Below are 15,109 nucleotides of genomic sequence, written 5' to 3' on the forward strand. Positions count from 1 at the left end.
GAATCCTCCCCTTTATCTGTTTGGCCACAGACTAAATGGTAACTCTTTCCTTCAGACAGCAAAGTTCCTTTTTCCTAGCACAGGCACATGTGGCCAGCGAGAGGCTGGGTGGAGCACACAGCTGGCACTGAGGTTCCACAGCTGGATATTAAATACATTACTGTGGATATTCTGTTTTGTAATCCACCCTCCAGTTTGGGAATGTAAACTTCAGTATACCAGAAGGCATTATATAAAAATAACTAGAATGGAGCCTTCTAACAAATGGATGAGTATTTTCTCTTTTTGTAACCTCTTGAAGACCCCACAGCACTGCACAAGCACCTGATTTAAGGCTGGAAGAAGCCCAGCACACAAATAATTCCACTGCTTTCAGCTTACACTCTGTTTGGACACCCCTGTGTGCTTTCCCACTGTACACTTCCCACTGAGATGCAGAGACAGAACTGTACTTGGGAGCAGGCACCCAGTCTACGTGGCCACCACAGATCCCCAGTGTGATCCATTTAATCCGGTAAACTCCAATCCAAGCAAGTTGCCAACAGCTGGCAAGAGCACTCTGGAAGATAAAGAGTAGAGGGGAAAAAGTCCCAACACAGAATTTACTTATTCTCCTTTGCAAAAGAAAAATAAGTAAGGATTAAAGGGACTACAAAGGCTGTTTCAGTGAGACAGTCCACAAAGAACAATTTCCCTGCCTTTTGTAATCTTTTATTTTGGCTGGTATGATTTAAGCTAAGTCCTGAACTGCCATTTCCCTTCTGTCTCATTAAGAGCTGCAAAGCTCCACTGCAGTCACTGGCCAGGCTTCCTCAGCAGTTGAAAGGCTACTACAGGAAAAGTAAAGATTTAATTTTTAAAAAGCCATGTTCACACATGGCTTTATCAAATGGCAAGAGTTCAAATCTCTCCCTTGGTTCAGCCACTTGGAGGAGGACTGCAGGCAGCGCTGGCAGAGTTCCTGTTTACTTGTTTTATGATGGTTGTAACGAGGAAGCCATTAAATTAATAGCCGTGCTTTATTTTTAATGTTATGTTTAGCTAATCCTGACTTACAGTGGCACTCCCCACTCACAGAAAATAAAAATCAAACTCACTATCATAGTGGACTCCACCACCAAGAAAATGGGTACAGTGGGATGTTCAAGAGGTCACAGAAGGGAACAAATAACATCCTTTTCATTCCTCCTGAGGGAGTGTCACTCATGTCCTCCACTGGTGGCCATTAGAGGGATTAACTCAGACTGTTCAAGGACTAAATATCACAAAAGCTCTGCCCCACTGGCAAGGAGGAGATGCCTACCCAGAGACTCCAGCAGAGCTGCTCATGTATAGATGCACATGCAGAAGGCACAGCTGGAGTTTCTGGGTGACTCCAAATTGTTTTCTGGTTTTAAACACTGAAGGTAGCTTGTTTTTTAATTCTGTAGAGCAGGCAGTAGGAACTGTACAGGACTGAACTGCATGCACCAGTTTGCCAAAAATGTTAGCACTAGATGGGAATGAAGACAATTTACCCTGCAGCTGTCACCCCAATATCAACCCAGCATTCAAAAAGGATTTTGAAACTAAGCTTTCAGAGACCCATAAGGAGGTGAATAGATTCTAACTCCTCAAAAAGATCCAAGTAAGCCCAAGGGCTTTGTTTCAATTCATGTCAATTAGCAAACCTGCTCCAAAGATACAAGGAATTATTTTTAAACAGACTTTCTGAAAACAAAGGAAGATGCAAAGTAGAAGTCAAATTGAGATTCCAAGTCCCTGCTGCCTCTTCTCCTCCACGCCCTGGGACAGCAGGCCTGCCATGCAATAGCTCCCATACAGAACAACACAGGGCAGCAGGAACCAGACAAGTGCTATCAACATCTTGTAGCAAATGGCACAAACGAAATGGCTGGATAAAGCACAAGCTATTCCAATGAGGGCAACCAGGGAGAGCATCTAATTTAGGCCATTCACAAGGGGAAATCAGCTACAGGAGCAGTTTGTTACATAGCCCTGAGGGAACAATTGATTTCAACTTGGAAAGAAAAGTTTGTGTGCTGTTCTCCCTAGGAAGATGACAGAGGAAAGTTCCCTGCCATGCTCTGACCTCTATAAAAACTCTGAAAGAGCACACGTGTCATTAAATTCAAGACACACTTTTGACTGGGAGCTCTCCTGAGACCAGTGGCTGCTCCATTTGCTTCCTCTGGCTTTGCCCCAGGCTGCAAAACCACCACTCTGCCAGCACAATTACACACCAGAGTGGGAGATGGAGGGGCAGCATTACCAGCCTGAACAGCCTCAGCTCAAAGGGGATACAGCCCAATCACTTCAGTCCACACCAACCTTCACTCCCCCAAGGAATCAAGAACAGGGAAAGTGAGGAGAATCCAACACACACCAAGGGCAGAGTGACAGGGCTGACAAGGCAGGTGAGTCAGTTCAGGAACAGCACATCCAGCTTTGGACAACGATAAAACCGACTTGAACGGGAGCAGGTGTGGGGTTACATGTCACAGGACACTGAACAGCCCTTCAGGCTCCCATGTGCTCCAAAAAAGGGATGATAACAGCCCACTGGGGGGGCACAAGACAAGAGAAGAAAAAGGTGGTCTGGAGACACATACAAGACAATTGCCTCAGGGCAATGAAGCACCTGAGGGAGTCAGACACAAACAATTTATCAACGAGTTACAGACAAACACTTTTAACCAGTTTGGAAATAAAAAATAACAAGAACTTGAAAGACAAATTGAAAAATTCTGCTTGGAAAAGGAGCACACAGCATGAGATCACAGGACTCAGCAGACTATAAAATAGGAAATGAGACTTACTCTTCTCCCCCTACAGCTACACAAAACCCTCCTACATAGATTACAGACATACTTGGCAATTGCCTTCCTCCTCCCGCCTCTCCTGTTATGGACAAGGCAGAGAAGGTAGCTGCCTAAATGCAGAGAGGATATTAGATAAAGCATCTTGCAAAGCCAAGTGTGAAATATTAACAGCAGGAGGCAGCGGGTTGAGTTTTTATGCAAGATCACAAATTTGGTGCTTGGAGTGCCGGTGATGTTCTCGCACACTGGAATCTCAAAGTGCTGCTTGTTGAATGTTTCATTTACAGAGCTACTGTGGCCCACTGGAAATTTTTTATCAGTTCTGTTATTTCCTGTATATTTTCTAACTTCTCTGGTTTTGTTCTTTTCCCTTCCTGCAATGCTAAGAAATTATGCATGAATAAAAAGGTTGTTCTTTCCATTCATCTGGCAAGTTTTAAAACAATTCATACTCTTAAAGCAGGCACTCTGCAAGCTGTATTTTCACATGAAATTACCCCAATTGTGCGCATTGCATCCAAATCACCGGATGCATTTGTACACAAAATTAGCCAGCTTGCAGAGAACTGCAATAAGCAGGCAGGCAAAATGGACATGCACTGCTCAGCTGAAGGGAGCACTGTGCTGCACCTGGCCACAGGAAGGTTTGGTTTTAGTTGGTGAAACAGGTATTCCTGGCCACAAAAGAGCTGCTTTTTATCTAGCACATGCAGCACAGACAGCGTGGCTGGCTGCCTCTACCCCACCTCAAAGCTGCCTTTGGAGGAAACTGCCTCTAATTCAGCTTCCACAATGGATTCAGACCTTGTTTATCCTGCTGTCCCAGCTGTCCATTAGTGCCAGCTGTGGTGGTAGTGGTGTGGAAAGGACATCCATTCAACACTGGACACCAGGCTCCAGGAATAATGATCTCCGCCACTCTGGAGCATAACTGACACCTGCTGTCACAATCTTGCACAGAAAAAAAATTGCTCTGAATATCCCACAAGGAGTCAAAGGGGAAACAAGGAGAGGGAGCCTAGGAGAAGGTGCAGGACTCCTTCCTTCTTTTCAGGGGCCTTGGGACTACAGGAGCAGCAAAGATGAAGGGGAAGAGAAAACATTCACTCAAGAAGCTCTGCTACCTGCACATTTTTTCCTTGGATAGAAGCTGAGACTCTGCAACTGAATTTCATCTTCAGCAGTTTCCTATTGACATCCCTGGTGATTGTATTTTCCCCCAGGCTCAGGTGTCTGAGCTGGTGATTAGGGCAACAGCAGCAACAAAATTGCTCCTGGGCACTAGGAAACACCAAAGGAAAGGGACTGCTGAAAGGCAGATGTGGCCACAGTCCCCACGGACGTGATCACCAAGAAGTTTGTAGACATTTAGCACAGAGCAAGATAAAATCAAACCCAACACAGCAGGACAGAGGAGTTTCTCACTTCAAGGCTGTGCCACAAATGTCTGTCTGTCCTCAGAAACTTTTGGAGACAGAGTTAGGCAAGCCAATATTGAAGTGCAGCGACAGGTAAGAGGAGTATTTTCAGCTAATAATCAAGCAGTCCCTCATCTGGAGGTACTGGATGGCCTTTGAGTGCCACTTTGTCCTTGTTGGGCTGCCCACAGCCGCAGTGCACCTGGCCAACATTAGCTGTAGCTGTTCCATTTATGATTTTATGGCTGATTCCACCCCCCACCCCCATCGAATTCACTGTCTGAATGATCACATCTGTTTATGTTCCACAGACACCTGTGTATCTTGAGATGACAGCAACTCCCTGAATGCTGTAATCAGTTATTTCTCAACAGAGGAATTGCCAATTTGGTAAATAAAGCTCATTATAAAAGAACATGAAAATGTATTACAGTTGCCTAACAGAGAAAATTACCCAGCGCCACCAAATAATCAGCCCTGGCATCACAGTCCCCCCCAATTTAGGGCAACTGAAATAATAACATGCAAATTACTCATGCAAGGCAATGCTGGATAGGGGCAAGAGGAAAATGAGGAAGAGACAAAATACATACTTTTCTCTTCAGACCAACAATAATTTCAAACCTAGTCAGGGACAGACCTTGGTGCTCTAAATCTCTGCCTGCAGAGTCAGAAGTTCTGTGGCTATCCCAAGCAGATCCAAAAGCTGGCATGGCAGTAGCAGCAAAAGCCCACCCAGTACTCCTCCAACAGATCTGAGGGCACTTATTGTCCTTTGGAAAACTTGTTCTTCCTCCCTTAGGACAGCAAGTTTGGTCTACACAAAGATGCAGAGCTGGAATTTTTGCAAGATCTGAGACTAAGAGAGATAAGCCATGCGTAAGCAAACATCACTTCTGAGGATGAAAAGTGTTGTGGCATCAGCTCTCAATAAGAAGGAAAGGCATTTTGTTGCTTTAATGGAGATGTAAAGCACTAAGTTGCTGTCTAAAGAAAAAAGAGACGAAGCAGAATATAACACAGAAAACAATTCTCAGCCCCCCTCATCCATTTTCATAAACACTGCATTAAACTCTGACACGACCTCCAAAAATCCATGTTCACATTCTTCAAAAACTGTCAGATACAGTCAGAGAGGACAGAGGAAGCTAATGCTGCCAGACAGAAGCTGTACCCAGAGAAAAGGAATCAGGCTACCAAAGCAGACCTGCTCCCCTGGTTTGCTGACAGGCCTTCTGCAATTCTGCCACACCTACCTCTAGGAGAATAAAATTCCAGAGACACCAAGCTTCCTCCATTCCTCATACAGCAAGGAGAGCTCAACACAGAGCACAAGGATGAAAGGGACAGTGGTTTATGGCAGACACAGCAGGAACTGCACACAAGAGCTTGTGAAAAGAAAGAAAATTTGGGCTCTGCAGTCAGCAGGCAAAGGTTTTTCCAGTATGATTCCACACCATCAGTTCCCTTCAGCCAGGACTTTGTAACCAAGTACTTTCAAACAAGGCAGTCATCCTGGGACCAAAATGAACAAGTTTTGTGATTTATAAACTGTGACTTGAAATACTGCTATTCCTCACACTCAGTTGGAGTTTTTGTTGGCATTGGCAATAGGCAGAAAACAGCAGTTTACAAACTCAAGGGACTGAAATACCTCACAGCACACAGTGACTGTTAAACACTTTATTGTTTAGGAGGGAACCTTGGAAGGGAAGGAATGTGCCTGCTGGTGTAACCAATGGGAGCATGCTAGGAACAGTTAATCCTAACAAGCTACTCAGGGTTACTTCCAAATACTTGGGACGCCTCTCTCCAGAGCAAACAAACAGAGGCAACAGCTCCTGAAACTCAGATGTTGGTGAAGCCAAAGTTAGAATGGGGTGAACCAGGCTTGTGTTGGAGCAATACCCTAAGCTAAAAGCTATGCTGGAAGCACCCAGGGTCAACACATTGCAAAACAATGAAAAGAAACTACAGCATCCCCTGCTCCTGGGACCCTTCTCCCAACCCCAGGAACACCCACAGAGACTGATACATGCAGGCAGCTAGTAGAGGAATCATGTTGTATTTTCTTGGTCATGGAGGGCAGAAGGCACTGGTTTTGGTCAGTGTCTGTCCAGAGGGATGCTGGAGGTTCCAAGGGTGTCCATGGTCCCTGTCCTCTGCTCTCTGGCAGATGATGTTTATCCAGAATTAACAAACAGCTCCTGGAGAAAAAGGAGGCAAAAGGAAAAGACAGTAAGCTAGTTATGCAGCTGTTGACATGGGAATGTTAACAACAGAAATGAAAGAGTAGCACTGGCAGGGTGAAAATCTCTCAGAAAAATCTTCAGGCTTCACCTACTGTAAAACACAAGATATTCAAGGGGAGAGGAGTGTGGAAGCAAGAAAGCAGCTCATGATGCCAAACATAAGGCTGATTCTGTGATCAAGAGCACGTGGTCAGTTGCAACAATCAGGATTGTAAATCCAGTGGCCTAGAGTGGCAGAGAACAGCTGTGGCACCAAGTAAGCCTTGGAGCAGTGAATGATTGCAACCCCAACACTAAGTCCTGCCTCAGTGTAGGAGGACATAGGAGCACTTTGATTAGCTGCCATCAAACACAAACACACACACACACACACACAGAGACACACATACACACACATGCTCCCCCATTCTCTCATCCTGGTACAGGATCAATATAAGACCACCAGAGAAGTGGGAAGAAGAAAGATGGGGACTCAGAGACCGCCCTAACTCCTGACATATCTGACAGCCTTTATCCTGTTAAGACCCAAGCCTTCCCAAAATTCAAAGCAAAATCAGATCTGCTTTGTCCCCACAGAAACCTACTAAGTGGTATCTCCTCAGATTCTGCAGGTATCTGCATATGAGCTGTGAACTTCTGAGGGTTATTATAAGACAGAAAGCTTCCAATTGGGAAATTTTTAGGATGGAGATTGCAAAGTCTGCTGTGGTCTCTTTCTAATTTTATCTTATCGCATCAATAAAGTCAAAGAAATCAACAATGCCATCAGCAGTGGATGAGAACACACATGACACCAGCTTTAACACCTCTCCCTCTGAGGATCTGAGAAATCAGTGCTGGATCCCCCTTCCCAGTGTGGGCAATCAGCTGTGGCATGGTTGTGTCAGTGCTACAGGAACAGCAGGATCACAGAGGGCAAGCCCACCAACAGGCTGGATACATGCAGGCTCCTTTTGCAGAGCAGACAGTACTCATCCATGTTAGGAGGACCCAGCTAAAGCCAACTAGAGAAAGATTAATGAACACTTCACTGCATACAGTCTCATTGCCCATTTTTATTAGGGCTGTATTTGAGCTCAGTTCTACTCTCCAGATATTTGTCTTTCTGAGGAGAGGAACTTAGCTGTCTTCAGTGTGAATCAGAATGGAAAACATCACAAAATAATGATGCTAGCACACCCTGTCAGAAGGTGAGGATGTCATTTGGGCTGCTTCTGCACAGCAGGCTGATATTGGCTGACACATGGCCAACGTAGACTGAAAATGCTGGCCTTGAATCTCCAAAGACAGCCCCATCTCTGACAACAATGAACTGGAAAAGCTTCAAAGAACTCAAGAATAAAGAGAAAATTGTACACCAAATTATTTAGACAAAGGTTATGCAGAAATCTGACAAATGAACCATCAATAATACTCCACTGACTCTAATTTCCCAGGTAATTTTTCTCATCATTAGTGACTTAAAAGTTATGCACAGAGCAATATATTTCAAAAACTCCAATAGCACTCACTGAAATTGCAATGAATGAAGCAGTAACAACTCACGATCAATTTTGCAATGAAGTAATTTGCTGTATTCACATTGTAACACTTCAGTAAAGTGTCCAGGAATGCTACATTTTGTGAAAAAAAAGAAAACAAACCAAAATCACTTCTGTGCCTACTCTGTGGTTAACCCTTCTGGAAGACAGTAAAACCTCTCTTTTTAAACACTTTTTGAAGAATATCAGAGTTACACAATTTCATGTTCAAAATCATAACTACATATTTCAACCACACCTAGTTGCAGGTGTCCCTACCCATGGCAGGGGGGCTGGAAATAGATGATCTTTAAGGTCTCTTCCAGACTAAACCATTCTATGATTCTATGATATTTTAACTTATTTCAGGAGAAAATGAAAACAGCCAATTCTTAACCTCAATGACTTCCTTCCAGCCTAACCTACCCACATACCAGGTATGCATTGAGCTGGAGGCTCATAAACATTCCTTATGCAAAAACAGGTTCTATCTCACTCCAAATGACTAAACCTCCTCAAAAGCCTTTGCACAGTGAGCCTGGACCCAGAACTGATGGGCTGAGGGACACCCTAACTCAGACTAAACCCACTCTGCCCACATAGCTTTGCAACCATGCCAATGCAGACTCGGCACCCCTTCATTTTCTTCCAACCTGGAATCTTTCTGGAAGATGCTACCAGGTTTCTACAGCACTTACCTTGAGCAGAAGGAGCCAGGAAAGGAAGGAGAAGCTTTAGCTCTTCTCCATGCCCTTATCATTGCATATGCACCAGACAGGATGAACAGGCAACAAGCCCAGGCAGTTTGCAATCACTGTTCTCACCAGACAGGATACTACCAGTTAATGCAGTTGAGGCTCAGACTGAAAAGTTTTGGTGCCTGGTCAAAAAATGACTGCCCCACAGCTGGCATTAGCTGGTCTTTGCTGCAGTCTTAGCAGAACAAGAAGTCAGAGATGCACAGCCCTGGAGATTGCATCACACCCTCAGTCTGATGAGAGGGAACCGTGCCCTTCTTGCATAGGGAGGGCAGCTTATTTTTAATGCCACTGCCAAGGCAGTCCAGGGAGAGACCAGGTTCCAGTCTGGATGAGCTCCAGCCCACTGCCTCTACATATCAGAACAATGTCCATACAAAGGCAAATTCCTCATCAGCACAAACAGAGATGGCAATCTCTTCAGTCCTGACAGCAAGTCCAGCTGGAGGGCATACAGCACTTGTTTTCTTCCATGCCTCTCACAGCAAATGGGACCTTTGAGTCACTAACTCATGTTCTTCCACCACTGTGGCACCCTGCTCAGGAGCTAACTGCAGTCAGAATGGGCTGCTTAGCTGACACAGCCTGCCACTTTGCAGCCCCTGTGGGAAAGCCAGTAGCTTTCCAGTTCTGGTTCCAGTTGAGTGAGGAGAAAGGGCTGAGCTCTGCAAGTAGATCTGCTCCACAAATCTCACCCCTGCTGAGAAGGGAGTCCAGTCAATGCCCAACACAGTCCTTGTCCTCTAACAGAGCTGAGGCCCTGGTACTAGCACTGGGGCAAGCAAGCTTCAGCAAGATTTTCTAATGCATCTGTTCCTCTGTCCTGTTCCTTCTTCCTCAGTCTGCATCCCAGTGCAGAAGCTTGGGGCTGCCTGGTGGATCTGCAGCATCCTCTCCACCTCCCCCAGTCGCTGGCCAGCTCTGTGCCTCGGCTCTTGGCCTTGCTGGAGGCTCTCAGCCAGAGAAGGAATCTCCCTCCTTGAAAAGCCAGACCATGAAGAACTTCCTCCCTCAGTGCTTGCCAGAGACACTGTTTGCCAAGCCTCAGCTGTGTTAAGACATATTTATTTAACCAGCGTTAGTCTCACAGGGTAAACCCTGCAAGTTCCCTCCACCACATGCCCTGCCTTTGTTTTAACATCCCTTTAAGCAGTTGCACCACAGCACTCACACATATGGGCCCTGTGCAGCTATGAAGAAATCAGAAAGCAGATCCCCATGATAAATGACTCGGTGCATTTGGAGTGTCAGTGACAAAGTAGAAATTAATCTCCATAGTTCCTAGTTCCCTGCTGTGTGCAGGCAGCTCTCAACATCACAATACCTGTTGGCACACAGCAGACCTCAGCAACGTGACCACACAACTTTTTCATCTCAGTTAGTGTGGAAAGAGGCACAAACAAAATACAAAAATCCTGACCTGCCCTAAGATGGGTGTTCAAGGCCTTTACACTGGATGAGGCATTTGTTGCAGGGCTATTAGCACCCCAAAGCACTGCAAGGGACATTTGAGTCACTCTGTTTTGATGTATGCTGTAGGTATTTTTTGGTTATGTGCAATTTGTTCTGTTACACTCAGAGTATTGGCTATTTTGTGGAGCAGCTGTGCTGACTAATGGATCACAGCACTTCTGTGCCATATAGTTATTGCACAGAAAAGCCTCTCTGTCTCTCTCATCCTTTAGGAGTCCAACAGTTGCTGTCCTTGGGACTGGAATAAGGAGGGCCAGGAGCATGCTTGGCAACAACAAAAAACATTAATTCAAAAAGCTATGAAGAGAGTTTTGTTTTCCCTCTTCTCTGTACTGGTGTCAATAGTTTTGCAAAGCAGGCAAGTTCACCCAATGACTTCTTGGCTACTTCCCCAGATGGTGTCTTCAAAGTTGGCTTGACAGCAGAAAAGATGCTTTTCAGAAAACTCACCAGATGCTTTGTCAGAACACCCCAGAAAGTGCTTTCACATGGAAGTCTCCTGGTCTACATACCCCACCAACACAGTGCTAGGAACAGAAAGAGTCTTTTTGGTTTCCTCCTCCCTCTCCTTGAGCTCACAAGAGGCCACTGCTTGCTTTGCTCTGCCTCGACACCTCCCCATTGCTTTGCATCACCCGAATACAAAGTTATTTACCAGCACAACTAATCTCCAGCTGTTCTGAGACTCACCTGTTTGTTCATGCATTATAACATTGATTTCCTCCAGACAGTTGCTCTGATCATTGTTCTAACTTGCAGAGAGCTCCCGTCATTAGCTTTGCTTAACAGGAAATATTTTGCCACTGACTGAGCAGCTCTGCAGTCAGCAGACTGCACAAAAAATCATCCTGGTTGGGGGGCTGCACCTCCCTGCTGAGCTGGTAACCCCAGATGTCGCAGTAGGGAACAAGCTCAGTGCTTTTGATTTTGGACATGTGCTAGAAAAGTGTGGGGCCAGGAGGAACAAACACGGCTCTGCAAAGGGCTGCTGCTGAAAGGATGACTGTTAATTAATCCACATACAAACCCAGGGCAGTTTTTGCTCAATCGATGTTAATTGCATTTAATCTCATCCTTGCCATTAAGAAAAGCCACCGGGCCAGGCTGATGTCGCTAGCGCCTGACACGTAGATTCCACCCACGCTCGGGAGGCAAGGCAGCAGGAGAAAAGTAATGGGAAGAAAGGAATAACCCTTCCTCAACCCTTCTGCATCACTGCACAATTTCATCGAGTCTGCTCCATTATTTAAACAATTTTTGTTTTCCAATAACATTACAGAGGAGCTCAAAGGATGAAAATCAGACATAAAGCATTTCACTACAAGTTATTCTTGCTCTCCCAGGTACCAGCTTAGAGCCTTGCTAACCTGCACAGCTCTGGGTATTGTGCTTCTGTACAGGATTGAGATACAGAAAATTGCTTATGTGAAGTGGTGTTTGCTTTTTAGTCCTGGTCTGATCCCAACAGACCTGCCAGAGCCCCTCAATATGACCTACAACTGCTGACTGCCACCTTCCATCAGCTCTGCTGAAATCTTTCTGCTCACCTTGCTACTGAGCACAACCCCAGCACGCACCCCAGTGCACCAAAGCCTGTCTTTCTCTAACATAACACAAACTAGTATTTGCTATTAAACAACCTCTGACCAAATTTGCCTTGTAAGACAGAACATTTTTGAAGCCTGACCTTCCCAGGTAAACCAATAGTGCACCCACCAGTGATCTGCTCTGATCTGGGGACCCTATCTGCCCAGCTACCTGCTGGGGAAATGGGAACAATCCTCTTGCCCCTGCAGGAATAAAGCCTGGGGACAGAGGAGCAGCTCTTGTAGCACAGGAAGCCCAAGGTGGCAGATTTCATGACTTCTGGCTTATTGCTTCTGTGAGAGCCTTGTGTTTTCCAAATCAGTATCAAGAACAATAATAATCAAAGCCAGGCTCTGTCTGTGCCTTTCCCCTGTGGCAGCACACAATGCTTGCCCAAAGCCAATGCTGCAGTTTATCATGGATTTTCTTTATCCCTCAACAAGTGTTAATCCCAATGCCTCTCGCTGCATGAAGTGGACATATCACAAGTGCCATGAAGGACTGGCTGAGTTTTAAGTGCTCTGAAATGGCTCCACTAGACTTGGTCAAGATTGCTTTAAAATCATTTCCCATTAGGACTGTGACCCTCTCTCTTTACAGCCAGTGTAATGACTGTATCTCAGAGGAAGGTAATTACATCCCACTATCTGTACACATCAGGAACTGCACACTCCAAACACTACTGTGCCTTTCTGGACTGAGTGGTGGAAGGCAACACAGGAGGCAAAGGAGATAACACTGGATGCCCCTCCATCCTGCAACTAGAGTCACCCCAAGTGTTTTGCAAGCTCGTGGATTAGCCCCTGGGAGGGATAAAGGAATCCAGAAGGCACAGAGTGTTTCTAAAGCAGAACAATGAAAACTTGTACAAATCCAGCTCTGGTTTTGTGAGGATTAAAATGAACTTCACCCAACTGTGAATATCCGCTTCCAGAGCCAAAAGGAATGGAAAACCACTTACTGATGCAACAGTATTTCATTATTTCAAACCCTAAGTCCAACACTTCCAAAAATTAAGGCGAGGCAACATTATTTGCTGGGGGACATTGGCTGCAGGGGTTTAACTGCTGAGCTGCCAAGCCATGCTCTGGGCACAATGTAATGAAACAACAGACACAAACATTGGCAACTTCTCCACACTGTCTATCCTGCTCTTGCTACCAGCCTCCAGAATAATCAGTGGGAAAATAAAAGGAAAAAATAACCTCAGAAGCCAAGAGACTTTGGATTAAGTTGTATAAATGACCTGTTACCTCCTTACACGAGGAAGAAAGAAATGCAATAAATACCTGCAAAGCCATCTCAGTATCCTGGATTAAATGGATTACAGAAATGGAAAGTACATGATGCAAGATGTTATAAAACAAGATGCCAGGGAAGTGCAGGAATTTGAATCAGGCTGGCAAATGATCCCTGCAGACTATTGAGGAAAATTAATAGAGAGAAGGGGTAGAGAAGGGACATAGTAAGAAGACTGACTGATGAACACTGTTGTTAGGACGTGTAAATTCAGGATGTCAGACTTCCTCTTAAATCTACTTCAGTCCTGGAACAAAAATAGCAGATGCTACAGCACTAAACAACACTGGAAGTAGAAAAGTCAGATACAGCAAGCCTCATTTCAGGATAGGTTTCCCCTGTGCATCCCTCAAGACTGAAGTTTGTGACTTTAATTATTCCTGGAACATTGTGTATAGAGGGATTCAATGCAGGGATTACTAGCAGCATCCTTGTTATAAGTGCCACTTCTCAAACAAATTACACTTCACTGGATGTCAGTAACATACACAAGAAAACAAATTAGATAAAGGCAGCAGGACAGCAAGATACAGGTCTGATGAAAGGAAGTTTCACAAGGTCACCCAGAAAAATAAAGGCACTTAAGAGTTTAAACTCCTAAAACATTTCTAATTCCCCAGTGTATTAAAGCTCCATGTGACCCAGACACAAAACCTTCAATACACCAGTGACTCCACACAACTTGAAACCAAGCCTAGCTGAGATGTGCTTTATTTGTGAAGAAATGCCATCAGGGTGCAGGTGGAGGAAGAGAGAGACAGGAGATAGAAGGAGCAGCCCCAGGTGTCCTCCCAAATCCTAGGGATCATCCCATCCCATTCACTGACTGTTCACAGCCCCACACAGACAGATGGGAGAAGCCAGGGAAAGAGGATGTAATTTTGTTTGGAGGCAAATATAGCAGCTCCTTGGCTGCAGGGCTTCTTCCCAAGCTGATTCCAGATTTACATACTGCATTTTGTCTTTCCAGAACTCATCCCAGGATGTATTACTAACCTGCACTAGTTCTAATGAGCATGTCTTTAACTCCAGAAATTTTCATGAAGATGGAAGCACAGGAAAGTCCAGTCCTTGGGTAGAGCACAAACAGCTGAAAACGCTGTTTGTGCCCAAGTGTTCCCGACTCACTGCATCATGGCAGGTATGGCACTGTCTGTGCCTCTGACATGGGACCTCAACAGCGGTTGTTAAATTCGCAGACTGGGGATTTCACCAGGTGCTTGCCAGTGTTACTAAACCCTGATGTTTCTCTGTGCACTCCAGGAGGGTGAGCACTGCCTAGAGTGCATAAGCCAGTCCTATGCTCTACTGTCAGTCACCTCCCATCTTCTTCCAGCAGCTGAAATAAATCCCCATCTCAGTTTCCCTTTCTGTACCTAACAGTAATGCCACTTACCAACCACACAGAGGTATGATAATTATTCACCAAGAGAAGATGCTAAAGAAATGCAAAAATTCAGTTCTCAAGGGATCCATTCCTCTGTACAATTTGCATTTAGGCTTCAGAGGAAATCTGGTGCTTTATCTTGTTCCTTTCTGTCTTGCTTTAGCAGGCTCCTGCTCTGGATAAAGAGAATTCCTCTTTGGGTCAGGGTATCATGTCCGCATTTAAAGTATGGCTCAATCCTGTGTAGTCTGGCTTCATACACCAAGAACAGAGGCAGGCAGAGACTTCTCCAGATATCCTTTTTCTATGACTAATTCTATTTTTGTTCAGTGATACAGTGAAATTCCACACAGAAGTATTATGAGCTTGACTGGCTTTATTTGTTTAACACTTCACATTTTCATTAAGCTGTTGCTACTCAGCAGCCAGTAATTTTATTTGTGTGATAGCTGTATTCATCTCACCCACATGGGTGTAGATGTCGCTCTCCTTTCCTTCTGGCTGAAGAGGCAACAACCAGCAACTAGAGAGTCAAAACTGAGAATTCTCAGGTCTGTTTGCAGATAGATGTGAGATTTGACTCCTACCTGTTT

General features: G+C 45.0%; 1 protein-coding gene across 2 annotated transcripts in view; it reads right to left on the minus strand.

Annotated features, from left to right (window-relative positions):
- Nucleotides 1-5,908: 5,908 nt before the first annotated feature.
- Nucleotides 5,909-15,109, minus strand: part of CHCHD6 (coiled-coil-helix-coiled-coil-helix domain containing 6) — a 109,165-nt gene continuing 99,964 nt past the window's right edge. For both annotated transcript variants that reach the window (XM_030228087.2, XM_030228088.2), the window contains one exon: nt 5,909-6,447. Coding sequence is in view for 1 of the 2 variants with exons in the window: in XM_030228088.2 (XP_030083948.2) it covers nt 6,424-6,447 (24 nt within the window). In the remaining variant the exon portion in view is untranslated. The remainder of the gene's footprint in view (nt 6,448-15,109) is intronic.

The sequence above is a fragment of the Serinus canaria genome, chromosome 12, assembly GCF_022539315.1.
Source record: "Serinus canaria isolate serCan28SL12 chromosome 12, serCan2020, whole genome shotgun sequence".
In the NCBI taxonomy this organism is placed as follows: domain Eukaryota; kingdom Metazoa; phylum Chordata; class Aves; order Passeriformes; family Fringillidae; genus Serinus; species Serinus canaria.